The 27114-nt window shown below is 40.1% G+C and overlaps 1 protein-coding gene across 1 annotated transcript in view; it reads left to right on the top strand.

Annotated features, from left to right (window-relative positions):
- Positions 1-224: 224 nt before the first annotated feature.
- Positions 225-27114, top strand: part of egfra (epidermal growth factor receptor a (erythroblastic leukemia viral (v-erb-b) oncogene homolog, avian)) — a 45704-nt gene continuing 18814 nt past the window's right edge. The window contains exons 1-8 of the mRNA XM_084911840.1: positions 225-526; positions 22245-22396; positions 24081-24267; positions 24375-24500; positions 24595-24663; positions 24875-24993; positions 25750-25891; positions 26838-26954. Of these exons, the coding sequence (XP_084767966.1) occupies positions 412-526; positions 22245-22396; positions 24081-24267; positions 24375-24500; positions 24595-24663; positions 24875-24993; positions 25750-25891; positions 26838-26954 (1027 nt within the window). The 5' untranslated portion in view covers positions 225-411. The remainder of the gene's footprint in view (positions 527-22244; positions 22397-24080; positions 24268-24374; positions 24501-24594; positions 24664-24874; positions 24994-25749; positions 25892-26837; positions 26955-27114) is intronic.

The raw sequence follows: 27114 nt of genomic DNA, 5'->3' as shown, positions 1-27114 counted from the left end.
GAAGTTTATTCAGCTTTTTTTTATTTGTACATGTTTTAATGCACGCTGTAGCTCACATTATGGCCACTTTTCTACAGTGCAGTCCATTTTCCGAAAACACTGCCTTTCTACCCCCTTTTTTTCGTTTTTTCCTGTTTGGTTTGTGCAGTTCTTTGTACATCCGGCGTGTACCTGCGCGAGAGGCGCATCTGTCCTACCTCGTGGTGACGTCAGATCAAGCCAGTAGTTTGTCCTCACTCGCTGCCTGAGCTGGGACTGCTGAAGATATCTGCGAGGAGGAGGAGGAGCTGTCAAAGTTTGAGTTGCCCACAGAAGGAAAAGTCTTTTTTACTCAACGAGCAGAGAGGGAGAGGGAAAAGGCGACGTTTTTAAGTTTTGGGAAAGCGGAATATCTCGGCTTGTTGGCATGGAATGACACCTTCTCACCGGGAGCTTCAAAATAACACGATGGCAGCCCGTTTTCTCAAATGGATCAGTCTCACGTCTCTGCTGTGGCTGAGCTTCTGCGGTCTGGCGGAAAATAAAGGTATGTGAGGTGTACGTAGTTGGGTCTTAATGGTAAGCAGGCTTTCACTTTCTTCTCTGTCAGCGTTAACTTAAAATCACAGAGAAATCTCGGGCCGGTCACGAAGCCGCAGAGAAACTTGATCCAGAATAGGAGGAGGGGGGGGGAGAAAGTTTCTCACAGTCTCGCTGCTCCGGCTGTAACCTGGTTAAAGCTACAGAGGGGCTCAGAAGAGGTTAGTCACTGAAAACGAACACACTGATTTTATTTTTTATTCTTTTTTAAAGAAAGAAAGAAACGAGAAAAAAAGTGATTTTTCCTTTTAGTCAATTGTTCAAATCTTTCCCCACCAAAAAAAAATCTGGCACTGACCGTACCGAGAAAATCTGCACCACTCTGAGGATCATGCAGGCAGGCAACGGATGTGGATTTGGGAAATTTCAGCCTTTTAATAATCTCGTCTGTTTATGAAATGTGCGAGCGCTGTGTGAGCTTTACATACTCCGTTTTGTGACAAAACTCTTACTGGAACATGCTGAAGTACACTTCATAAATGTGGATTTCTTATCCTTTCTCACAGACCAGATCTCACACCAGCGGTCACATTTGTTTGTTAGTATTTTAAGCATCTTCAGACGTGATAAACATCTGATCCTAGATCAGCTCGAACATTCTCCTTAGTCGACTTGCGCAAACGATATGAAGTAGGGTTTTGTTTAAGTGTTCTTTTGGCCCTGAAAATAAGGTCAAAGTAGTCTTATTATTTTTAAAGATAGCAGTGTTATGACTGTTCCTTTACTTTTCTCCCCCTATTTTCAGTATCCTTGAGTTATTTGGAAAATCAGTAGTACATTAGTTGTTAGCCTACTTTCAAAAACTTACAAATTATATATATATATGTTATTTACTCCTTGTTGGTTTGAGTTACTCAGGACCCACAGAGGCCAGATGTTAGGAGAGAAAGTGACCAAACATATCACTTTACTCCCTAATGGATTTAACTTCCTATTCTCGTGAATCATGTATCATTACTCATTACAGTGTTGTTCCCCTTTTTAAGCGGATAAGCGTGTACTCATAGTGCCACCGGCCCACGTGCAAGCCCCATCTCTCCTGTCTGGTTCCACGAGTGGAGACCAGTGCCGCTTTGAAGAGAACCATAACAAATCAAAAGTGTTTGCGAGCCAAAAAGACAGAGTCCCTAAATATTTCTGGGCTTCTAAACAAACTGGACATTTCATGCAGCAGCAAGTCTCCCACAGTAAATAAGGATTTTGGAATTTTATTAAGACAAAAGAAGATTAGTGATGAGCAGCTGTGATGACAGATACGCTGTGCAGTACTATTGGGTTTAATTACACTTCTTTTTGTTAGGTTTTTTTTTTTTACAACTGATCCCATTTGAATTTCCAGTGAAATGTGAGCTGCAACATATGTTTTTGACAGTTCAAGTTGTTGTTGTTGATTCGTGTGTTTTTGGCCAGGGGCTGAGACAGATGTTTCTATGTGCCACGCTGTGTCTTAACTAGCACACAGTGTCCAGAGCAGTCAAATTGATTTGAACAAGATGGCAAATACATCTCCATGACGCTCCTTTGGAATCAAAAGTCCAAATAACAAACTATTGGATATTTGGGCTGTTGTGCAATCGTAATAAACTCAAGTAACATGTAAATGAAATCATGTTATTGATTAAAGAAAGAGTTACTAGGGGGAGTCGTGCCATCGCTGTGCTGCAGGTTTATCCAGTAACTTGAGAAGAAACCAAATATGGAGTGAGTTTATTAATAATTACATGATGAACACTTGAAAACTTGAGCTGTTTAGTGCTTGGATTATAGTCTTGTCTTGGGGAGATTTGCATGTGTATGTATAAAGACATGCTGATACCAGTCTACTTACTGTAGGACTGGATATACATGATATTACTATGGTAGTAATGGGGGCGCGGGTGTGTTACGCCTTCTAGTATTTAATTACTTTTCCTGATGTGTTACATTTTTACGGGCACACCTTCTCAATATTTTTATTGTGATATTTGTGGAGATGTCATATTCATACATTTTCTTCTCCAAGGTCACACTTGTTCTGAAAACTATACTGGCTGTCACAGGGCAAGAGGTGGGGTACATCCTGGACAGACAGACACATTTTCACCTATGGGCAATTTAGAATCACCAATTAACCTAGCATTCATGTCTTTGGACTGTGGGAGTACCCACACAGGACAAACCCCAGTAAATGCCCCAGCTGTTTGGTAGATTTGATCCAATGCTTTTTTTGTTGTAAAGTGATGGTGCTAGCCACCACATCACCATGCCACTCCAGTTTAAGCTTTAGAAAAAGGTAGGGTCGTTTTCTTAGGACATCAAGGAGAGTGTAATCCTTGGACTTTAAAAAAACAAGACCGGCAGATGCACATTTTCCAGGGATGCTTGACTAGTCAGTCTAACTAAGCAGTGTCTGTTTGACCTATTAAAATGTGTTTGTGTTGCTGGGAAGCAAATGAACATCTGGCCAGTGGTTTACACTTAGAAGAAGCAAAAAAAGAAAGAAAGGAAAATGTAAGTTTAGAAAAATTTGAAATTGGTTGAGATCATGGAAACTTTTTTGCATATTATTCTGTGTTTGGACTCCTGTTTTTTTATTTTTTTTTTATCTAAGTTTACAGATCATGTGACCTATTTCACCCTGGAGGTCTCTGTGCTGGAACTGAGTTTCTGTCATGGAAACACAATCAGCGGCATTTTTTTTAAAGGTTTCACTGAAGAGGCCACCTGGTAGAGCTAAAATACATGCAGAACTGCCGTGCTTCAGTTCTGTTACATCAGATTTAGGAGTGTTACAGTTGAGATCAAACTTGTGGTCGTTGGCAAGATTCAAGATGTAACTTTGTATTTACTATAATTATAACTTCATATTTACTTTGGAGGCATAGCTCCGGTAATCCAAAGAAGCAATGAAATCAGCCAAAGTTGCCATCTGTGATGATTTAGCTTATTACATTTCTGCACTTTGCTCGCCCTTTTAGCCCACCTGTTTCTAGGGGTGCTACAGACAGGCCATTAAGGCTTTTGGAAATGAATTTGAGATTTGATAATGCAGAAGCTTTTCCCTCAGGACACCCCGCCTGTCACTCTTGTGTTCCTGCTGCAAAATGGAAAAGCTCCTCGTTCCTTACACTGGCATAATTAGTTTGTTATTGCGAGTAATGCCCACAGCTTCGCCCAGCAGCCGACCGCAAGTAATAACGGATGATTTATTTCACATTTGCTAAATGGTTTTAGAATGATTACTCCTTTGTGACTGTTTGTGACTGGCTTTGTACTGCAAAGGCGATGATTATATATTTTCTTTTATTGTGCACTCAAAAATTTCTAAGCACTTCTACTTTTTGTTGTAGAATGATGCCAAGCCGGAAATATGCAGTAAAACCTTCCTAAGAGCCACTCTAACTGACACATGAGTTAACCAGTGAAAGATGAAACTAATCACAGGAGCATGTCAAGAGCTAAATCCTTAATCCCAAATCGAGGCTCCCTCGCTTGCTTTTGACACAATGTAACCCGCTTATATCAATATGCCCCCCCCCCCCCCCCGGTTAATCAAGTTCTGGATAGAAAGCGATAGAAAGATAGGAGGAAGTCTGCCTCAATCACTGCATTTACATCTGCTTGCACACCTGCAAAAGTTAAGCTGAATCATGACAACATTTCAGTCCTGCAGTGCATCCTGAGTAAGTGCTTTTCCCTGTGTAACAAGCCAGCTTCCCCCATAAGTCATCTGTTTTTTTTTCTTTTCTTTTTTCATCACTTTAAGAAACCCATTTCTTTTCTAGGATTGGATGAATGTTAGTAGTGAAATATAGTTTATGATCTTGTGTAATCCTAGAACATCTTGCATGCATTTTAGTGTTCTGAGTGATCCTAGTACTGCTGTGGCTGCTGCTATCTCTTGCAGGTCCGCTGATGACCTTCCCAGATTTACATCTGCTGCAGTCATTGTCAGAAATCATGTTTTTTTTTCCCCTTAATGTTTGGGCCATGGGAGCAGGAATATAATTTCTTCGTCCTTCTTCCGCCTTCTCTACTTGCTTTGATGAACTGCACCAGGTCTGAGCAGCATAGACTGCTGCAGAGGTGCAGGATTTTGGTTTCACCCTGAGACAGTAGTGCCTCTATAGAAAGCAGGTTATCTGGCAGCACTGATACTTTTGTCAAGCAACTGAGATCTGTGCTGTGTAGCAGACGCACCCGAGGCTAGACATCCATGTCATCAAGAGGAAGCCTAGAAGTGAAGCAGCTTTTGTTCTTTTTACCTCATTTTTTTTTCTGAAAAGACAATAAAATCTATTGTGTCGACCTACAAGTCAAGTAGTATTGCACTTCTGTAAATGTTATGCATTTGGTTCCACTACCATGAAGCATAAACCCAGAAATCCTCGAAAGCCTAAAGAAGAAGTTTCTTCGATGAGTGATGAAACATTTCTCCAGATGAGCAGAATCAGCTTTCTGGGGTGTAGCGTGTAGACTTTAGGCAATATTATCCATTAAATGCTCCAAAAGCCACCAACGCCACAAACAGAATCTTGTTCATTGAAGACTCGATAGTTTATAGACAGTAACCAATGGATATTCACAGCATTTGTGCAAATGCCATCCCTCCTTACCATACGGACTGTTTACCTCAAGGCAACCGAGGCTTGCTCAAACATGACTGGCCAAAAGAATTCAGACTACAAAAGGAGGACAGATTGAAACCAAACAGCTAGAATACTAAAAAAACCAAAACAAAACAAAAAGAACTGCAACCATTGCTGCAGATTAATGTTCATATTGAGATATGTGTTTATAGTGGCAATGGGGATTGCCTGGCTTATGGAGCCAGCCTCAAGTGGCCTGGATTGCAGTCTTTAAAAACTTTGTTTTCTCAGTCAGTAAACCAGTGTTTTTACTGCAACAACTAAAGATGCTACCCATTCTGTAGTTTCTATACATTAAGTGAGAAACCAGCATGGAGTAAGGGGCTAGATATGTGGGTTACTTATTGGGTTACTTATGGTAACAAAGCCATCCGCAGCACTTTATGGCCTTTCCATGATCCGCTGGTTGTGCATGAAGTATTCAGTGGAAAGAGACCCAGAGTTGAGCTGGAAAAAAAGGCTTTCTGCTATCTCTCATCTCATCAAGTGCAGTGTCGTGTCAAAAGGGAAAGGAGGCCAAAGCTCCAATAGTTTTATTATGACTGCGTTTGTATGTGTTAAAGAATGCTTTGCTGAAGTAGGTGGGGGAAAGGGGCGTTGTGGGATTGTCACACTTTTGTCTGATTTCATTCTTTTTCCTTTTGGAGTAATGCTTCAAGCCCTTGTTTGGCTGAAAAATGACTTTATCTTTGGTAAACATGCCATACAGCAGCTCACATCTGATTCATAATGTACTAGAAATTCACAGTGTGTTGATAATCAGTGTTTTTCTAGGAGTGCCTCATGTGCAAATATGAAACTTGGGTTAAGCTGCAGTGAAACTGCTGAAACAGTAAGCTGACTTTAGCTGGAAAGTGGGCACTGAACATATTTCCATCCTGCAGGCTTTTAGCCTGAATGAAAGCCATGGTTCTGCCACACTGCATAGTTCTGAAACACGTTTTTCCTTAGAAAGAAATAGGTTGGTGTATTTGTATTCAGTTTGGAGCTCTATAGATGTGCATGTCATTGAGATGTCAATGGGACGGACAGGGGTTGTGCACAGATCAAAGGAAGAATCGCAGCAGCAGAGACAAGCAGGAAAGTCGGGATACGCAAACAAACATCAGAAGGATGGAGTGCGATCTTTGACTTTGTTATCCGTGTCCTCGTTTAATTGTTCATCAAAGAGGCCTCGTCTTCTTTTTTTAGTTTGCTGCCGCTTCAGTTTAGCATCCAAATTGCAGATGAGAGTCTCTCAGCATTATCCTGCAGACCTCCTGCAGGTGTGTCGTCACCTCTGTTGACCTCCACGTCATTATGAGGCGCGATGCTTCAAACTGCATCCCGGACAGAAGAGGAATCCCCTACAGGGACGAGAACAATAGCTTCACAAATAAATGTCCATCTCGGAATATTTCAGAAGAAAGCATTGTTTGTGAGGGGTGGCGACCGATCTCAGAAACTTGCTTCCCTAATAGCATTTAGGCTCTTCCTGTGCGGTCTGAGCGTGATTCACTAATGTGAGACTGTGTTAGAGGTTTGGACCTTGTGGCACAATATGGTTAATTAGTCCAGGTTATGTATATGAGTCCCAGCGTTTGTCAAAAACTATTGCATTAAAGGTTCAGGATGTTTAATTGTTCACCACTTTGCAGTGTAAAGAGAGGGGCTTTCCTGCTTCTCTTCCTGATTACAAAAGGATGTTAGAGGTCCCCAAGAGCATTTAACCAGAAGCATTATGCTATTTTTTTTTTATTGGCGTGCATTGGCTTTGGTCCATTTTTTTGCTCAAAAGATTTGTTTTTTCCATGCTCACTCCTAACAGTGCTGGCAGATACTGATGTAAAATTGTTCTGCTTCAACTGATTTAAATTGACTTCATGCAGCTGACTGTGTAAAGCTTGGCTTGAGAGTGAACATCAAACTTTATCAGCTTAATTTTTGGCAAACATAAATCCTGATGCCTTTCAAAGGAGTTCTGATCAGGCTTGTCTGGTCTGTAGTTTTTATTACCTATGAAAAAGAGTGTTTCCTCTGTTATTAAAGCATTATATACTCCATTAAAAGTTTGCATGTCATGTCAATCAAGACAGACTTACAGTATACGACTCCCTTTTATAGATTGAAAAGGTAGTGCTGTTGAGTAATTTCTAGTCAAATAGAAAACAAAAGGGATTTGTTTTGTTTTGTCCAAAGAATTTGGCATGTACTGTGTCTTCAGTGTGGAAAAGAAAAACAGGTTCAGTGATGTTTCTACCTTTTCTCTGTCGTTCAGCTCGGCTTACACTTCGGCATTAAGAGAAAATAGGCTTGTTGACTTCATGAATTTAGTTTAAACTCTGTGTACACAGGAAAATTGTGTGGTCATGTGCTATGCTCACATCTACAGACATTCAGAATCTCTTAACTTATTTCTTTTATTCCAGTCTAGACCTCCTTTTCCTGTCATTGAAGATTGATCTGAGCTTACTGGGTGCCAGCTGTGGTGAGCTTCCCTAAGGATTCTCTCCTAAAGCAAATTTTAAAGCTCGAAATGAAACAACATTCATAATCTGTCTGTGGCTGCCTTCTAAATAAGGTAATAGGAGTGCGCGCTTGACTGAGAAACACACACAAAGAAAAGGAAACATGAATACATCAGCCTCAGAAACCCCAAGTCTGGACAAAGGGTTCCTTATTCAAGACTTCTTTGACCTTATCTTGTCATGTGGACATGACTTTACAACCCTGTGTCAACAGGGAGAAGAAAGGCATGCCTATTAGCTCAAATTCATGAGGCTGCTGCGTGAATAGCGGAATCAGTTGAGCTGATATTGAATCAGGGCATCAAATCCAAGTTAGATATAAGAGTTTTTTTGGAAATGAAAAGCTCCACTAAGGCACACAGTGTTTAATACTTTCTGAGAACATGATTACATATTACAATGCTAAAACACTGATATTTAAGTATTGTTTTAACTGTGTTAATGATCAGTACAGCTAATCATTCAGATTCCTATACAAATAAAGCTGGGACAGGTGTACTGATATAACTGAATGTAATAGATTGTAAAGCAGCACATCCAGTAGTCTAATACAGTGGTCCCTTGCCATAACGCGGTTCACGTTTCGTGGCCTCGCTGTTTTTTTGTGTGCAATTTTGCATGCTTTTTTCTTTTTCTTTTTTTTTTTACAGCGCATTGTGTTTTGCGTCCTGATTGGCTGTAGACAATTGTCAATCAATCTCGTGCCATGTCTCCTGTACAGTACAGAACGCGTTCAGCTTGTCAAATTTACATAAATCTTTGATTGCTGGCAGGGTGACTCTGAAGTGCTGTACTGTATGTTTGTAAGTTTTCTCCACAACAAACACAACAATGTTGACGAAACGTTTGCACCATCGAACGCACCTGTGGTAGCACCCAAAAGGCAGAAGAAGATGCTAACCATCACACAAAAAGTTGGACTTCTGGACATGCTAAAGGAAGGTAGAAGTTACTGTATTTTAAAGATTATAAGGCGCATTAAGCGAAACAAAACATTCAGATAAGTCAAACTTTACTCAACTTATTCTTCTTGCTTCTACCACTTCCATACCATTTATTCATTAATGTTGAATTCTCGCACAGCTGCTCCATTCCCATGTTCTGAACCTGAAAACAGGGTTTGATCTTTGGTTTCATTCTACAATACTGGACTTATTTTTCTACGAAGGTCGAACTTTGAGAGTGTTTAAACAAGAGAGAAAAGTGTGACAATGTTCATGCCTTCAAGTGTGCAGTGAGGGGTTTTACAGCCTTAAAACATCTCTATATATAATTGTAAAAAATAAAGCTGACTACTTTGCAGTTTTCACCTTTCACAGGTTATTTTTAGAACGTAACTCCTGTGATCATATCATTCATATCAAAAGAAGAACCGGTGGACACCAAATGCATTAGGACTTATCGTTTAGTTCTTGTCCAGTTTCTTCACATTCTTTTCAGGACACACTGCTGACCATGCTGAGATATGCCAAGTTCTCAGCTAATAGCTCATTGGGATTCAACGTGTTGGTGCTAAAAGACTATTTTTATACTTATCAAACTCAAACTGCGCTATTGTCGGCATTTTTTGGGAGATTCGTTGAAAGAACAAATTATGTATTTCTAAAATCACTTTAAAAAACTACAAGTAAAGGCATCTTATTGGAAGCAAAATATAAAGAAATGAGGCTTATGTTTATGCCTACAGGTTTGTCTCCAAAGCTGAAAGAGCTCTGTGATTACCACCAGGTTATCTCCTGATAGCAAGTAAAGTACAATTCTGACAAGTGAATAACCGTCCTTCCTTATGACAAACCTCTGCCTCAGTTACGAGCAGTTATAACGCTGTTGGCAGAGTTTTGTGTCAGGGTGTGTTAGAGGAGGAAAAGAAGATCAGCTCTTCTCTTGCTTTGGTTCCAGCATTTTAGAAGCCAGCATCACCTCTCGCCGATTTCATCACCATCGTAAAACGTGTTTCATCGCAGCCATTTATAGATGAGATGACAGCGTTGTTCATGATATTGTAGCTGTGGCAGTGACTTCTACAGAGTTGATCCTTGATTTGTTTTACTCCAGCAGCACTAAAATGTAATATACTCAACGCCCCTCGTGAGGTACCTTTTCTAATTGCCTGGTAGGTTTCAACAACACCAATGTTTCGTTGAGCTCAGAATTAATTTCCTGGTGGGACTTTGAGCGGAACATCTTCATTACTGCATGTTTTCATAATTGAAGCCAGAGGCTTGTAAAAAAAAAAAAAAAAAAAAAACACAAGAAAAAAAAAAACAAGCACTCCTTCACTGGCAGTGTTTCCTTCAATAAAAAAAGATTGAACCCAACCCTGTCATTGCGAGACTTCCCACTAAACCATTAGTCAAGCTCACATATTTTATATACCCACAAATCGTATAACTCTTAAAGCATTACTGATAAATGGTCAATATATACACCTCCATTTTCATTTTCATAACAAACCACTTCAGCTGGGTGGAGGATGGGTAGGGCTGATATGCCCTGGAGAGTGCAAATCTGGACCAGTGCCAGGAAGTAGGATTAGTCCGCTGAACTGGCACTGTATCCACTTCATCAACAACCTCTTCCTGAGCTGATTAGGCAGGAGTCTGAGATTATTATTTTTTTGTCATATCAATCCACTTGTTTTAGTATTATTCTTATTATCAGTCACCAAGATTTACACAAGATTAAAAATACTTAAAACCAAATTGGGTTTTCAGGTCAGAGGACACGTAAGCAGGCGACTAAATTTGATTCCTTTTAAACACTCGAGTCACTGACAATATTGATGTTTGAAAGCCGTCTTTACTATCTTTCTTTCTTCCTTTTTTGTCCACGTTGGTTACTGTTTAATCCACTGATTCCTTATGCTTCTGAGCTATAAAATGATCAAAGTAATAAATGTTTGGCAACTGCTGGTCAATTTAAAAAAGAAAGTTACAAATCTGAAATGGGATTCTGTGTTTGGAGTTGGAAGCATCTTTACATCTGCTGAGCTGTGTTTAAATCACGGTTACTACAAGGTTCACTGAGGAACTAGACTGAGGCTTTTGATTATGGTAGATGAGACATTCAGATTTCCTTTTTCCGCCACTTGAGAGACCTTCTCGCTTAAAGGTTAAGTCAGTTTAACCTCAAGGTCCATTTAGTAGCCGCTCTTGAGCTTTCAGATATGTCAACTTATCTATGCCTGCTCTAGAAATTTGCACTCAAGAAAATTTCACTAATTTTATTTGTTTATTTTAAAGGAAATCCACCTGGGACAGTGGGGATTTAGGCTTGTGCATAGTCAGAACTGAGTTTTAACTTATTTTTAGCCAGTATAAAAGACATGCTTAGGCCACATGCCTGTCTGTTCGAAGACAGGCATGCGGCCATAGGGGAAGGATTGAAGATGGTTGCCTATTTTTTTCTTCTTCTATCTCTGCAGGTTTAATGTTGGAAAGTTTTTTTTGTTTTGTTTTTTTGTTTTTATCCCGGCGTGCACACTTATCGTCCATCCTCTGGTGTAGTCATTAGAATTTGTAGTGTGTGTTTTATACACTGTGCATCCGAGCCGTGGTCCTTGTGTTCAGCAGTGTAGCTGATAGCGAGAAAAGAGTCTAGTCTGCCAAGTCTCATGCCTTTGATGACTGACGCAACGCAGCCAGGCCTGAGGTTGTGCAAACGCCCTTCTCTGTCTCTAGTGAGGGGGTGGCCTCCTCAGTCATAATCAACTTAAGCAAGCAAGCTTTGGACATTGTTTTGGAGCTGCATGTGTGATGTGCTTTTTTTGTCAGGAAAAGGAGAACGCCCCACATGTTAACAATGGAAGAAAGCTGAGCTGTGGGCTTTGGAGAGAGGTGTTTGATGAAAAACTACCAACACTTTGTGTCAGTCCCTGCTATTCATGCTTCTATTGTGGAGATGAAAATACTCCAAAGGTTTTAACAGAGCACTCCCTGGATTCATGTGCTTGGCAGCGGCCCACCATAGCATCTCAAGCATTTTTAGCTTGATGTGTCATCAGGAAGACGTAGCTAAACTGTAAAGCATTTCTGTGCAAATTAAATCGGTCACGCTTTTGGTAAGTACAACACAATACGCAACTAAATACCCTTTCACAGCGCTGAAAAATTATGAGAGTTCCTCAGCTGTACAAACTTATTGCCTGAGCTCCGTTTGTCCCTGACACTTGCCCTTTGCCAATGTGGATGAGGAAGAAACTACTCATCGGTGGACTTGGGGCCTGCTGATGTGTAAAGCGCAGGCTGAATTTGTGAGTAAGGGATGAGCCACAGAGCAAGGCTTACTAACATAAACCCCAGGGCTTTTACAGAATATTCCTTTTATGGGGTCGCTCTCTGTGAAGACTCCAGTGGGGCAGAATTGCTGGAGACATGACTAAGGCTCTAACAGAGTTGTTGGCAGGCAGCGCTGTGAAGCAGTGGCTAGAGCTACACAGAAATGAGCCTGTCAGCTATCGGGCTAAAAATAAGAAGTCCTTAAGCATGAAGGGTGTCTCGAAGAGCGTTTATCTCTTTTGTTTGGATGAACTGAGGACTTCAGTCGATGAGAGTTATCTGTCTGTCCTCTGTGTTGAGGTGCTCCAACCTGGGGGCAGTTGAACTGGGCTGGGAATGCTTAAACCAACAGGGATTTCCCGATCCACATCTGCTTTGTCTTGCTGGAACGATGTGTGAAGTGTGTGGGCTACTTTTGCTAGTGGTTGTTGGTTTTCTTTCTCGCTCTCACTCACCCTCATTTCTTCTTTTCCAGGCATGGCTCAATGATGATTGTTGGAAAGGAGGATTTGGGGGGGGGGGGGGGGGGGTTGGACGCCCACTCGCTCAGTCTTCCTCTCCAGCTTCCTGTGGGATTGAAGAGTAGTATGGTTTTAACAGGGAAGGAGAAAGAGAAGGAGAAAAAGTGGGGGGGCTGGGAGTTGTCTTGGCCAGAACGGTCTTCAATAGGGAGAATGTCTGGATGTTAAAGAGGAAGTGGGTTAAATGTCGGAGCATTTCAGGGGAATGGTTGGTGCATTATTGGAATGTAAATGGGGATGAAGTGGTGAGTTTTGAGTTACAGCAGTGGAGCTGATGGGTGCCTTTACTGAGCACTAATGGACTTTCCAACAGGCTATGAAGGAGACTCGCATAATTAAAACTATTCCTCAATTATTTCAGCTGTTCTTTTATACTCATCATTTATACAGGAAGTGTTTCAGCTCTGGAGTAGGAGGAGCACAGTTTTGTGTAGTTCACTCCGGAAAAATCGACTTTCTTCCCACAAATTTCCTTCTGAAGGTTTATCTCTTCTGTTAACTATGAAGAGAAATGTTGATTATTCACAGGAGAAGCTCAAACAATAACTAGGATGAAAGTCAGTGAGTTAGGCCTCTTGTAAGTCAATAGGCACATACAGTAACATATTTATTTTTTAAGGATTGGGTGAACTTTGTTCACTGAAAGTTAAAGAAAACCAACACACTTTTTTCTCTCTCTTGCCTCCAGCAAACAGTTGCTTTTGTTTCTCTAGTTTCTCCTTCTCTTTGTCTGAGACTTCTGCCCACACGATGAGTATTTAACAAACACAAGCAGTAGATAGCAAACAAAGCTTTTTAAGGATTTTCTTTTTCCAAGCAACTAGGCAAACAAAACTTTGGCATCCACTGTCCCTTTCATTCTGTTTTGGTTTCTATTAACTTCTAAGCGAAATCATGTTTGGCGCAGTGGAATTATTGTGCAATAACCTAAACTGCTTTACCAAAACGGTAAAGCTGTTGGATGAGAAACCAAAACAATGAGCTGATAGAGTTTCATGGAGCTCAAGGTAACTTCATAATCAGGTGTTATTTCTTTGTCGAGGTTTGTCCTTTCACACACTGTGAGCTGACCTGTTGTTAATATCAAATATTGATTATTGTTGCCTAAATTAAGGAAAAGTAGTAGTTTTTTTTTTTCGTTTATAAATCAAGCTCACTGCTTTCTCCCAAAGGTCAGTTGATTATCCCATTAATGTAGCCTTTCCAGCACTGTGTACTGCCTTAAGGTCTTGAAAATGCTGATCACAGTATGCAGCAGTGAGTATACATACTTTTTTCCTGTGTTTGTGCAGAACCTAAATCCACAGTTTCCTCACACTGAGGTGGAGAGTAAACATTATGATGGGTCCAGCCACAGGTATCTGGAGTGTCTCAGTGACTGGTAGAGAGGAATCATCAGGAGCAAAGAGTAAACATGAGCCTTTTTGGTCTTTATTTGGTCACTTTGCTGAGCTTTTAACAGCTAAACTTCACTGACTGCGCTCCATCTGCAGCGGGCCCAACAAATGCAGTCACTGGGACTGAACTGTTATGAGGACGAGATGTATTGAGTAAGACCCTTCATTTGCTGGTCTTCTACAGCTGTCCACCCCTATGTCTTGTCCCCTTTGTTGGTCTTTAGGGAAAGGTCATCCACGGCCATACGTCAAGTGTTCGGCTTTACACCCTCTTTCCACAGTTTGACCCCACAGCCGGGTGTCCCACATTTACTTCTCTGTTGGCTAAACCACAAACCAGTCCTGACATTTTTTTTGTTCTTTTTGGTTTCAGTTTTTTTCCCCTGTCATTTCCTTTCAGTCACTTCTTATTCTCAAATAGTACATGAAGTTCAGTTTAAATCATTCTTCGTGTCCTCCTCTCCCTAAAGACGACTGTTAACAACCATCTGGTTCAGTGTTGCGGGGTAGCCAGCTAACCCCATGCAAGAGCAACTTCCTGAGATGTCAGAGGGCCTTGTGTTTTTGCATTCATTGGGGATAGGGAGGGAGAGTGTCTCCATGTGTGTGTGTGTGTGTGGAGGGGAGGGTATCCTCTGAGTCCACACTGACCCCTTTTTTCTTTTCTGAGGCCCGAAGATGTTTTCTCTGAGGGATTGATATGACTCCCACGCAAAGGAAGAGTGCATTTCCCCTCAGCAAAAAAAAGCAGGACTTAAAAATTCCTGATATCCTAACTACAAAGTATGTTTATATGAATGAAGCGCAACACCACTGAATGCACGTATGACCACTTGTAGTGCCTTCTCAATCTCAGCCAATCAGAAAACATAAGAGAGGGACAAGGGAGCTTGAATGTACTTCTTTGAATTTTTTTTTTTTTGCATCATTAACTTACTTGCCTTTGGGAAATTTACAATTCCCTTAAATCTGAAGGTTCAGGAACTAAAATAACCACAACACCAGTAATCGTCAACTTGAAACTGAAGCCAACTAAAGCAGATTGTATGGTTTCTTCTTCTCTTCCCATCACCATCCTCTTACAATACACATGTACTTCTAAATAAGTGAATTAATCTTGGCATCGATTTGTTATAAAAGTGGCGGATACACTGGAGATTGAATTGTGCAAGATATTTTACCGTAATGCTGTTGACTTGAGAGAGTCCTGTCACTTAGCATCGTTATCTCCCTTTAATCATGTATACGTTTTCAGGTAATGTAATTATGAGACTCTGGACAGAGCATAATTGAATCACAGGTAGTGAGTGAGAGGAAGAGAAAGCGGCAAGACCATTTCTGTTGTCTGCAGAAAGGTATAAAGCATTATGATTTAATTTTGTAGATGGCGGCTCACTTTGTTGGGGGAAACCATTAGAGGGATATCAGGGGAAGTTTGGTTTACTTTCGTGAGGACTCGTTATTGCCTTAAAAGGGAGGGGGGGGGGGAGCTAAGTTTCATCCAAACATGCAAATAAGACCTCAAATGTAAATTTGTGCAACTGACTTTTTCTTTTCTTGTCTGGGTTTAGTGAGTAAGATTGTACATTCGATCTCATCTTGTTTGGTTAATGTCTCTCAAATGTTTACACTATATTGTCTGCTTTGACTGTGGTATTGTGGCCCGTTGCAATTTGTACCCATTTTCTCAATAAATAATTATGATTTTGCCAACCATCAAAGAAAAGGTTTACATTATATACGTCAGTCTAAGAATATAATCTAAGAATATTTATGCTAACACAAACATACGACAGCCCTTTAGTAGGGCTGTTCGATATAACGATATATATTGGATGACGATATAAAAACGTCTATCGTTTCATTTTACGCTATCATTTGTTTCGTGGTGTCGCAAAATAAACTGTTTATGGCAATATATTTTTCATCGTTTTGATGGTCACTGTAGTGGCTATATTAATTTCTTAAAGTTCTCTCGGACAAGCGCCTGTTTTTATGGGTTGTCGTTAGCAACAACGACAGTAAAACCATCGCATGTCCGCTTGTTTATTTTCCACATAAACCTTTCACAATAAAGCTCAAGATCCTGTTGAGACTTTTCAAAATAAACGGAATCACGTGAAAAAGTATGCAGACTATTGACGGATGAGAAACAAAAAAGAGTCGTCAGGTGCTAAAAATTCAACCTTAGACTCAAACGTTAGAACAGGCTTTTCCCTGCAGCACGCCGTGTAATAAATACTCACAAAGAAAACGGCGGCCGTTACAACCTATGTCTAAAAATGTATAGTTTCATGCATCGGTTAAAACACTCGACTCCAGGTACACGACGCCCAGCTGGAAACACTTCACCTACCCAAGATTCACAGAATTTACAGGAAATATTCAATTTTTTGTGATTTATATCGTTATCGGACGATAGATGTTTTATATCAGGATATGAGATTTTGGTCATATCGCACAGCCCTACCCTTTAGTTCATGTGTCATTTTAAAGATTTTTAAAGGAAAAGTGCAAGATTTGGATCTCAGCAAACAGTATTTACCAGGATAGAGAGTGTTGACGTTCTAATGTAACCCCTACATCAGAAAACAAATGTGCATTCGCCAAAACGTTGACCCATTCCTTTGAGTCCTCAGTCATACAGGCCTTGAAACTGATCAGCAACCACCGGCTGCTAATGAAAAATGTGTATTCCCCGAATGGTTGGCTAATGGTAGCTGGAGGTTGATGGTGTTGCAGGAAAAGCCTCCTTGTGATTGCTTTGGTTGTTAGCAGGTTGCCTGTAGTTTTCAAGGAATCTGCTCATGCGAACTAGTCATTGAGCCTTAGTGGAACTTGAAAAAGTATGACACAATCCAAAACCTGAGACGTTCGCCTTCACAGTAAAACTTACACATTTTACCGCTACAGCTAGAGCTGGGCGATATAAGATTTTTCCATATCACGATATGTTTTTTTCATTTCAGGCGATAACGATATATATCACAATATAAGCCAAATAACTATATTTGTAAGATTTAAATGTGCCGTTGTTCACAAGTAAAATGTGAAATAATCAGCAGCTTGTTTTGATTTAAATATTTATTTCCCATAAAAAGTTTAACAGGGTAGATGTACTTAAGGAACATGAGACTTTTTCAGATAAATAAAGGCAAATATTGCAAACTACACAAAAAGCAGCCGCTAAAGCGTTTAAGTTTCAAAATAGAACAAACAAAACAGGCTACTAAATTGTCAATTCCACTTAGAAACAAAATATTAATTCTAAAAATAAATCTTAGTTTGTTTTACAGAAGAACAGACAAAATTGACTAACTTTTGTCAATATCAAATAAACTGAGAACTAAAAGGAAATTCTCAATCTCTCCTTGTTGTATAGCTTAGCTTTTCAAACAGTTTTAACAGTTACTTTAGTTTGACAAAAGCCGAATGACGAATTAGCGCTTCCAGTCAGAGACTGAGCATGCACCGGTTTATTGTATTTCCAGACCTGCTTTCGGCACAATTTACAGTGCGCGCTACTCTGTTTGACTTGAAATAGCCGAAATACCTTCACACTACGGAACTTCTATGGCTCTTCCGTTCGACAATCTCTCCGGCACTGGAACCATCATCTGTTTTCTCTTCGGTAACCTTCGGTCACGCTCTCAGTTGATTTTTCTCTAGTCGGCATGCTCATTTCCTCCATTACCCGGGCGGCACGGCGGCTGGCTGCTTCCCAAACAAATACACATGTGCAGCTTGGCACTTGTGCTGTACGTAACAAGTCACGTGACGTGACGCTGCAGCTGTGATTGGTTCGGCTCTGCACTACTTAATTTGGATTGGCTGTTCTTTTTTTTCTTTTTTTTAAGAGGACAAGAGCGGTGAGACCTATCGCAATAGTTTAATTTTTCTATCGAGAAAAAGTTATTTCGCAATGCATATCGTTATCGTTCTATCTCCCAGCTCTAGCTACAGCTAACCTATTTCAAAAGGTGCAAGGGAAACGGTGTTCGTGATTTTCACAGTTTTGTTACCGCGATTGAATGCAAAGCGGTCGCAGCAAGGCCTTTGGTGCAGCACATGTACATCTTCACCTAGCAACTGCCAGCGGCCTCCAGCAACACACACACATTTTTCCTTGACAGCTTTAAGCTGACAGGTGAGTCATAAAAACTAGCACCAGTATAGTTTTTATAGAGACAGGAATTAGTTATAAAAACCCAAAATGTTTTTCTTTGTTTTCACTAGGCAGAAAACATGTTTATTTGTGCTTTAAAGGTGGGCATTTTAATGCTTGGGCCTGTGAAATGGACTCATTTCTGAAGCCAGCCTCAAGAGGCCGAGGGAGGAATTGCAGTTTTTGGCGCTTTTGCCTTGACTTCATTTTTCAATCCTTTCATATTTATGCTTTACCAGACATTCAGTCTCAATTCTCTCCAGCTCAATTTCCAGGATTACTAGTTTGCCTACTCGAACATTGACTTGAAATCTCAAGAGGAGCACATTTGACTAATTTAATAGAGCACCTGTCGTAAAAACAAAAACCAAAAAAACAGAAATCTTTTCTAAATCTGTCATCAAAAAATGTTGAAAAAATATAAAAGATGTTGTTCTTTATTAGGCAAATAACAAACCAAAGTCACCTATATTTGAGCTGGCACACAGGACTTCTCTGAGAAGTAAAAAATGAACAGAACATTCAACTGCAAATATACGTTTTTTCTTCAGGAATCCATTACTTCTGTGGTGTATTTTCATCTTTTTTGCAAAACAGTAAAATTAAAGATTCATGCATAACAACAATAATTGCACTTTAGCATAGCATTTTCATTAAAGACGGCTTGCACACACTGATTTATTACAGCAACACAGCAAACAAGAGCAACCAGAGAGCACAACTTCCCCTGAAGGGCAAGGGCCATAGCCTACTAAAACTCTGGTGTTTTATGATGTTTTTATTACAACATGCTGACATCAGCCTTTTGTATACAACACGCTGATGACTGAGCTTTCACCATGACCTTAAAGTATTACATATTAAAATGGTGTATTTTATTATCTTTATCCATATGATTGAAGCAGGATTGGCAGAATTTTTTTGGCTTCCAGAAGCTGAAAAAATGAGAGATTTTAAGATATATTCATGTTGTGTGTGATTGTTGTGAATCTTTATGGCGTCACTGTGACATCATAGGGCATTATATTGAAGAAGGACAAAAGACCTAGCATCGTTGTGAAGTTTGAAGCCAATACATAAAAAAGTGTGTGATATAGAAAGTTTTTCACATTTGGCGTGACCTTGACCTAATTTTCACCAAAATTAAATCAGCCTGCGCTGTTATTGGTGTCTACAGACACATAAATTTGAACAAGATATTTGAACATCTCTTAAAAGAATGTAGATGCTAACCTGCGAACAAACAGACAGACAGACAGACAACCGATTACCCCCAAAGAAGGACTTTGGTCATTACCAATACTGTTTATTTATTGTTGTTTTGTATGTGTGTATGTATGAATGGTGAACCAAAGACAATTTTCCATTGATTGGGATAATAAAGTTATTCTATTCTATTCTGTATTTTCTTTGTAAATGTTTATTAAAGACATAATGAGATAATTATCTCAAATACTAAACAATCGTTTCTTTTTTATGTAGTGGTGCAGATGCCATAGCCTCCAGAAACAGATATGTGCCCGCACACCCTCGACTTCCAGCGCTAGTTCCCAAGTAAACATCAAAACATGCGACTGGACGTTTCTGCACGTTTAGATGACTCGTGATCGGGTTTATCAGGTCCTTTGTCATTCTCTGACTGGGTGCTGATCAACGGAGCTCAATCCAGCTTGTGCCGCTTAGAGTGTTGCACACTTGCATATATGCTAGTGCACACACCCACACACTCATGCCGTACCACTCCCTGCACCTACCTCCTGGACGTTTTGTGACGACAGTACAGCTGGAATGAGTGAAGCAATCTGCAATTAGTCTTCGTCACAGTATCAGTTACATCATAAGAAACCCCACCCTTAACCTTGCATTATAGCAGGCTGCAAACAGTAGGTTACATTTCAGAATCAACGGTTTATGGACTAAAAAAGCAACTAAACAGGTTCCTGTCATTTCCAGTCTGCGTGTTCATTTCCTCACTAGCAACAGTTTGTCTCTTTCAGAGCGAAGGTAGCTTACCACGTCTGCAAACTTTTATTGTAAATGTGATTCAACATGAGTCATTTTCACTTGGAGAAGGTTCCCAGGTTAAAGTCTAACACACATTATTCCCAGCACAATTATAGAGCAATCTTTCAGATTTTAACAATTATGTCCCCACAGCTTGACCTCATTTGTTTTTTCTTTTGTTGCTCCTGGAAGTCCATTTATGGTCATAGAATATCAGATCATTTACCACCTGCAAGAGAGTTGTGAAATCACCAAGTGGACAAGGAGAACCTTTACTGTGGCTGTGTGCCTGCTTGCTCGGCCAATTGGCTGTTTGCTTTACTTCCTTGTTTGGCACTCAAGGTCTGATCTTCCCTTGGAGGAGATTTGTTGAACCATCAGCCTCACCTGTCTTTTTCCACCTTCACTGCTCATTATAACTCAAATAGGGAGCAGGCTGTTTATATATAACTGTGAGATATGCATGTATATATACTCTAAGTGATTGTCTCTGTTTGCAAAATAGCGTTCACGATGTTCAAATCAGGTTTATTAATATTCACAGCTGCAAAAACCCAACAACCTTTTGTTTGTTACAGTTTGGTTTTCGCGATCTGAGTAATAATTAGAGGGCTAATTACAACTCACGTGGCTCTTCTAATTAAAACCGTCAGCTTGCTTTTGCTCATCTGCCTCTGTTACTCGGGTGTTGGGCTGCTGGACTGCAGGGTTCATGTCAGGGAGAACCCTCAGGGACTAGCTAATGAGGAGGAAGAAGAGGGAGGGCGGTTGACAGCTGTTTGTGCCTAATTCTCACTGATTAGCTTCCTTTTGCGCTTAGTGTGTATGAACCCAGCACAACATCATAAGTAAAACACACAGTGCGATTGAAAAACACAGTTTTATCCTTTGATACCAGTTGAGAAACCCTGTTCTTTTCCCTCAGTGATGTGAATCACATGTGCCTTGGTTAGCACAACTGCATGAGCTGTTATGTGTTGTGAGGTGTGTCTGAGAAATCGGACCAAGTTGTTTGGCTTTCTTTTGTCGAGAGCAGTCATGTTTGGGAATGTGCTTTAGGGATTACGCCAGCACCGCAATTTCTAATAACCACGAGGAGGAATAATTTGTTTTTCAGAGTTAATTGCTCAAGTGAACCCATAATTTAAATCTCAATCAATTACTTGCTTATTATGCGTGCATACACTGTGTGTGTGTGTGTGTGTGTGTGTGTGTGTGTGTGTGTGTGTGTGTGTGTGTGTGTGTGTGTGTGTGTTTGTTAAAAAGCTGTTGCGGTGATTAACTCTGCTGGCTCTCTCTTCATTGCCAGTCAGAACCTGTTTGACCAGCTTGGGGCCTAAACATGCATAAGAGAAGATGAGCTGTTCTAAATAAAATCCATTCATTCATTAAAACAAAAGAAAAGAGCCTCCCTATTTGTTGCACTACCTTCCTTATTCACGCATTGTATTACGTAACATTAAATAGGCGAATTTATCAGCCCATAGTTGTTCTCTGGGAGCTGAAAACTCAGAGAGCATTCATTTATCAACATTGTTTAAGCACTAAATTGTCATTTTGTCATGTCATGAATCCTGCGCTTGAGTCAAATATGGTTAAACTAGAAATTAGACTTTTAACTTTGAGATGTAGACATGTGAATCTCCTCTCCAAAAAAAACCAAAAACCTACAACTGTCATGGAATTTGTGACACACCAGAACTTTTCTGGAGAATACCACAATGGGTTGGACTTACTGGTCACAGGGATTGTTTTAACCAGCCTTCATACAAGTGGAAAGATTGAGACCTTTGCCAGCATAAAAACACGCAGCTGACTTTGACTCGCGGGCCAGAACTTAACTCGTCACTGAGATTTGATTTTGTTGCAGATGCAGCCCAGATCTGTTATTTTCACATGAAAGCGTGCCAAGTTATGACTGCACAGACTAAATTCTCCAACAGAGATACACACACACACACACACACACACACACACACACACACATAGAAAGTCATAAACGGAGCCAGCGTGTTGCATAAGCAGGGAATGTTTCTGTTTCTGACTGATTGCACTGTGGGCCTTGGTTTAAATACTTTGGTGACTCTCCACTGCAATTCCACATGATTTACAATCTGAATCGTTTAACATTTAAATGAAACAATGATGAATTCTCCTTTCTTGCAGTGTGCCAAGGTGTAACCAATCGTTTAAACCTTTTGGGAACTAAAGAGGACCACTACAGGAACATGGTGAAGACCTACAGCAACTGCACCGTAGTCTTGGAGAACCTGGAGATCACATACATGGAGGATCACCGTGACCTGTCCTTCCTCCGGGTAAAAGCTGCACTTGGTTAGGAGTTGAGGATAAGCATGTACATAGCAGATTAGAGAAAGAGTGCGATTAAAAGTTGTCCAATCCTCTTATACTGGATGTGTGTAGCCTCTTGCATCGCTTCAGTTCAGATAATTAAAATCAGTGGAGAGTGAATAGGTATGATGATTCGGTGTATTTATAATGCTGTGGATGGAGCTTTGCTTAAGGTTGTATAGGGGTTTGCACACTGGGCACACACACTCTCATGAAGGGTTGCACACACAAAGACAGAAAAGCATACAGTCAGCAGATATTATTCAGTGGTTTTAAAGCTTTGTTTCCACTGATATTAAGAGGAAGTGTCTTAAATGATGTCACTTTTAGAGTCCTATTTTTTCATCCTTACTTTTCTCTCTCATCACTTTGGACCTGCCCAGCGTCCACAGTTCAGATAAGCCCATCTCTGAGCCGACCCAGTATGCTAATTAAGATCACCAGAAGTTATTGTGGCTCTGTGTATCACCTCTTGAGCAACATACTGTACATACTGTGTTAACCATTCTATTAGTAGTACTGGTGGGCTGTCTGTAGCCCTAGAGGTAGACCTGAGGCAATATATTCTGGCTAAAAGTTTTATGATTCAGTGCCATCGACATGTTTTTGGCTTGTGAGCACATCTGTCTGTTTCTCATGTATTTGATATGTGAAGAGCGCATCGAAGGAATCCTTTAAATGAAATATCTCAAGAAAGATGTCAAAAATAAAGGTCACCCTGACTTCATGAAACACATTATTTTGCCATAACTTAAGCATTCATATGCTATTGATGACCGCTTTTCACCAGAATAGTACAGAATAGAATTAAAGGGATGACATGTAAACTGAAACTTGACTGGTTAGCAAATACAAACAACTGCGAGTCTTATTCTAGTTAGACAGAAAACCCAATTTAATTTATAAGATTTAGAGTTGACAATGTGGAGTTAACCATACATCTCATAGCTTTTATTTATATTTTCTTATTTTTAGCATCCATCACATACACTGTATGAACAAACCCAAGTGTTTTCAGTCCCATTGCAACAGGTGTGTAAAATCGAACGCCTACCAATGCAGTCTGCATTTACAAACATTTGTGAAGAATGGGGAAAGAAAAGACTGAATTTGACTTTGGTGCTATTTTAGGATCCCACTATTGCATCAAGTCAGTTTGTGAAATTTATTCCACCATCATCTCTATGTGCTGTTATTGGAAAGTGAAACTCAGCCTGAAAGTGGCAAGTTAGAGGCCGGGGTCACCAGTACCTGAGGAGCACGGTGTGCAAAAGTCACCAACACTCTGCCAGGAGAGGTGTAAAGCTGCTGAGCTATAAACATCCTCTGGTATTAACATCAGCACAAAACCTGTGTGCTGGGAGCTTCATGGTATTTTTCGATGGCTAAGCAGCTCATTTAGGTGATATGTGTAAGTGTCCCTGTGCTTCTGAACATTAATTTACACACCTCTATCAGTCAAACTGAATGTGACTCTAGCACAATAAAAATAGGATTAATCTTTGTCTACCAGTGTTATGGACCACCAGTTTCACAGTTTTCTCTTAAAACATTAATGTAAATGTATATAAATGCAGGTCGTTCAGAAAATACAAAAGTTTTTGTTTTTTTAATTCAAAAATTAAGTTTGTCTTTTTTTCCTTCTTCCAGTCAATCAAAGAAGTTGGTGGCTACGTCCTGATCGCCCTCAATACAGTATCCAGGATTCCTCTGGAGAACCTGCGCATCATTCGAGGCCATTCTCTCTATGATGGAAGTTTTGCTCTTTCTGTGATTTCCAATTATAACAAATCTACAAATAAGGGCACTGATCAGCTTCTTCTGACCAGCCTGACAGGTAGGTTGACCCCTAAATAATCATGTTTTATATGACACACAAACTATGTAAATATTCCAACGTGTGCATGTTTGCGTAGTAGCTCATATGAAGTTTTCTTTTTGCAGAAATTCTTAAAGGAGGAGTAAAAATTTTGAGCAACCAGCTTTGCAATGTGGAAACAATCCAGTGGTCTGATATTGTTAATGTTGGAAACATCAGCATTGATCCAACTCCTAGCAAAAACAAAAATTGTAAGTATTACTTTACACCAGAAGACAGAGATATAATTTGTTGTGAGTTAAAAGGTTTTTAATTTGGTGCTTTGCAATGTTTCTTTTTCAACAGGTGGAAAATGTGACTCAGGGTGTTTCAATGGCTCATGTTGGGCACCTGGTCCTGAAAACTGTCAGACTTGTAAGCACTGTTTTATTAATTGTTAGCTTATTTACTGCAAACAAGAGCAAGGTAAAACAAATCTGTGCACACAATCCTCCAATTTTTCATAATTTGAACATGTTTAAAGTACTGTAATGCACGGTGATGATAGGGCATCAGAATCAAAAGCAGAACAAATTCATTCCTGGGCTTGGACACTCCACTCAACTTCTGCTGCTCTCATCTCCAGTGACAAAGCTGAACTGTGCCCAGCAGTGCTCTAAGAGGTGCAAAGGACCTTCACCAAGCGACTGTTGCAATGAGCATTGTGCCGCGGGGTGCACGGGACCCAGAGCTGAAGACTGTCTGGTGAGACAAAGACACTTTTAATGTTACTGTGTGATATCGTATAAACATGTGACCAAGGCCTGTGTTCACCAGCCAATGTTTTAGTTATGCCTTGCTAATATAGGTCGGATCCCCTTTTGCCTTAAATGACCTTAATTATTCGTGCCATTGATTTTACAAGGTACTAGAAACTTTCTTCAGAGATTTTGGTTCATGCTGACATGATAGCATCACACACATTTTGCGACACAAAATCTTATTTTGTCCAATTTTGGTGAACCTTGTTTGAATTGTACCCTAATTTTCCTGTTTTTAGCTAATAGGAGCAGCCATTAGTGCCACGTGATTGGTTGATTAGATATTTGCATTAACAAGCAATGGAACAGGTGTACCTGGTGAGTGTAAGACTCCCAGTCAAACAGAAACCAACGCAAAGTCACCAAAACTAATAAAAAACTGTTCCTAAGTGCAACACTACACTACGTAGTTCTGCTACTCTGTAGGTTCCTGAAGAAGACCTTCCAACAGAATAAAGCTCTCACTCTCAGACATCTGTTTTTATCATCCGAAGTTTGTTATTGGTTTCAGTAGAGATGAGATGTGGAGCGTCTGATTAGATCTTGCACTTGGCAGTGCCTTGAATAACAGCGTCTGTTCTGCCTCTCTGTGCAGCTATGAGTATTAAGCCAAGGCTGTGATAAAGGAATGCAGTGTTATCATTAGTGCGGGGCTCTGTTTTGGTCCCAGTGTGCTAGATGACGCTTGTTTGTGCTGCAGGCCTGTCGGGACTTCCAGGATAATGGGGTGTGTAAGGACTCCTGCCCAGGCCTTCATCGTTACGACCCCAACCTGCACCAGCTGGTTCCTAATCCGCATGGAAAGTACAGCTTCGGGGCCACCTGTGTCAAAAGCTGCCCACGTAAGGCCGGCTTTAACCAGATCATTTTTTTTTATTTTTTTTATTTTAGGTTTTTTTTGCCAATTTCAGTTAATCCTGCTAGACAGATATATTACATTAGCCAACATTGATGCGTGCATTGTAGCTATGTCTCGACAGTCAAGATAAATAAAAGGAAAATAATGGGTCCCAATCGGCAGTGTGAAGCTCATCATGCATGATTACACTTTTGTTCCATATTGCGGCATGCTGACTTGCTGAACAGTTGCCCAGGTTGTCCTTCAGGGTGGTTAGACATTCAGTCGTGACAGTTTGTCCAAGTTTAATTTTAAACTGTATAAACAAGAAAAGAAAATGATTGAGAGTGTGTTAATGCAACAACTGCTTTTTATCATTTTAACTTGCACAGGTCTGTCCCTGTATTTCTGTGTTTATATTCTCTCATCATAATCATTACAATAGAGAATAGAATAGAATAATCCTTTTATTGTCCCACAAGGGGAAATTTGGTTGTAACAGCAGCAAGAAAAACACATATACAAACAAACAGGACACAGGAAACAGAACAGAAACATACACCTTTTTTTTACATATTTACATCAAGGACAATAGTTACCAAAAGCAGAGTACTGTACAGTTATTAAAATTAAATATGTATGTAAACAAACATATTCAAATGTAAACATTATGTTTGTTGGGAGCGGTTTTGATTGTGCAATCTGACAGCTGCAGGGCGGAAACGCTCCTTCATGCATCTAGGATGCAGCAGTCTGTCACTGAAGGAGCTCTACAGTTCAGCAACATTGCTAGTTAAACTGCTGTATAACTAATAAAAGATTATTTGCTACAAAAAAGTTTTTTTTCCCCAGATATTTTAATATGATTTTAAGATGATTTAAGATCCATCTAGTGCACATGAATATGAGATTATCAGCAGCAGCAGCTTATATTTTGCATATTTTTCCAGGTAATTATATTATTTCTGATTACGGCGCATGTGTGCGGACGTGCAACGATAACACATATGAGGTGGAGGTAGGAGGAATCAGGAAGTGCGCCAAGTGTGACGGGCTGTGTCCAAAAGGTAGGAAGATAAGCTGTTACTGTGCAATCTGGACAAATATTTCTCACCATGTACAAAAAACAAACTGTTTGCAGCTACGCTAAGAACAATTTCTTATTATGTTGTTTTCACAGAGGTTAAGCTGTAAAATGTAAATACGACAGAATGCAGTAATTTTCTA

The sequence above is a fragment of the Perissodus microlepis genome, chromosome 18 (assembly GCF_051167445.1).
Source record: "Perissodus microlepis isolate ML-2025 ecotype Zambia chromosome 18, ASM5116744v1, whole genome shotgun sequence".
Lineage (NCBI taxonomy): Eukaryota > Metazoa > Chordata > Actinopteri > Cichliformes > Cichlidae > Perissodus > Perissodus microlepis.
The sequence above is the reverse complement of the archived record's forward strand: the minus strand, read 5'-3'. Positions and strand labels throughout refer to the sequence as shown.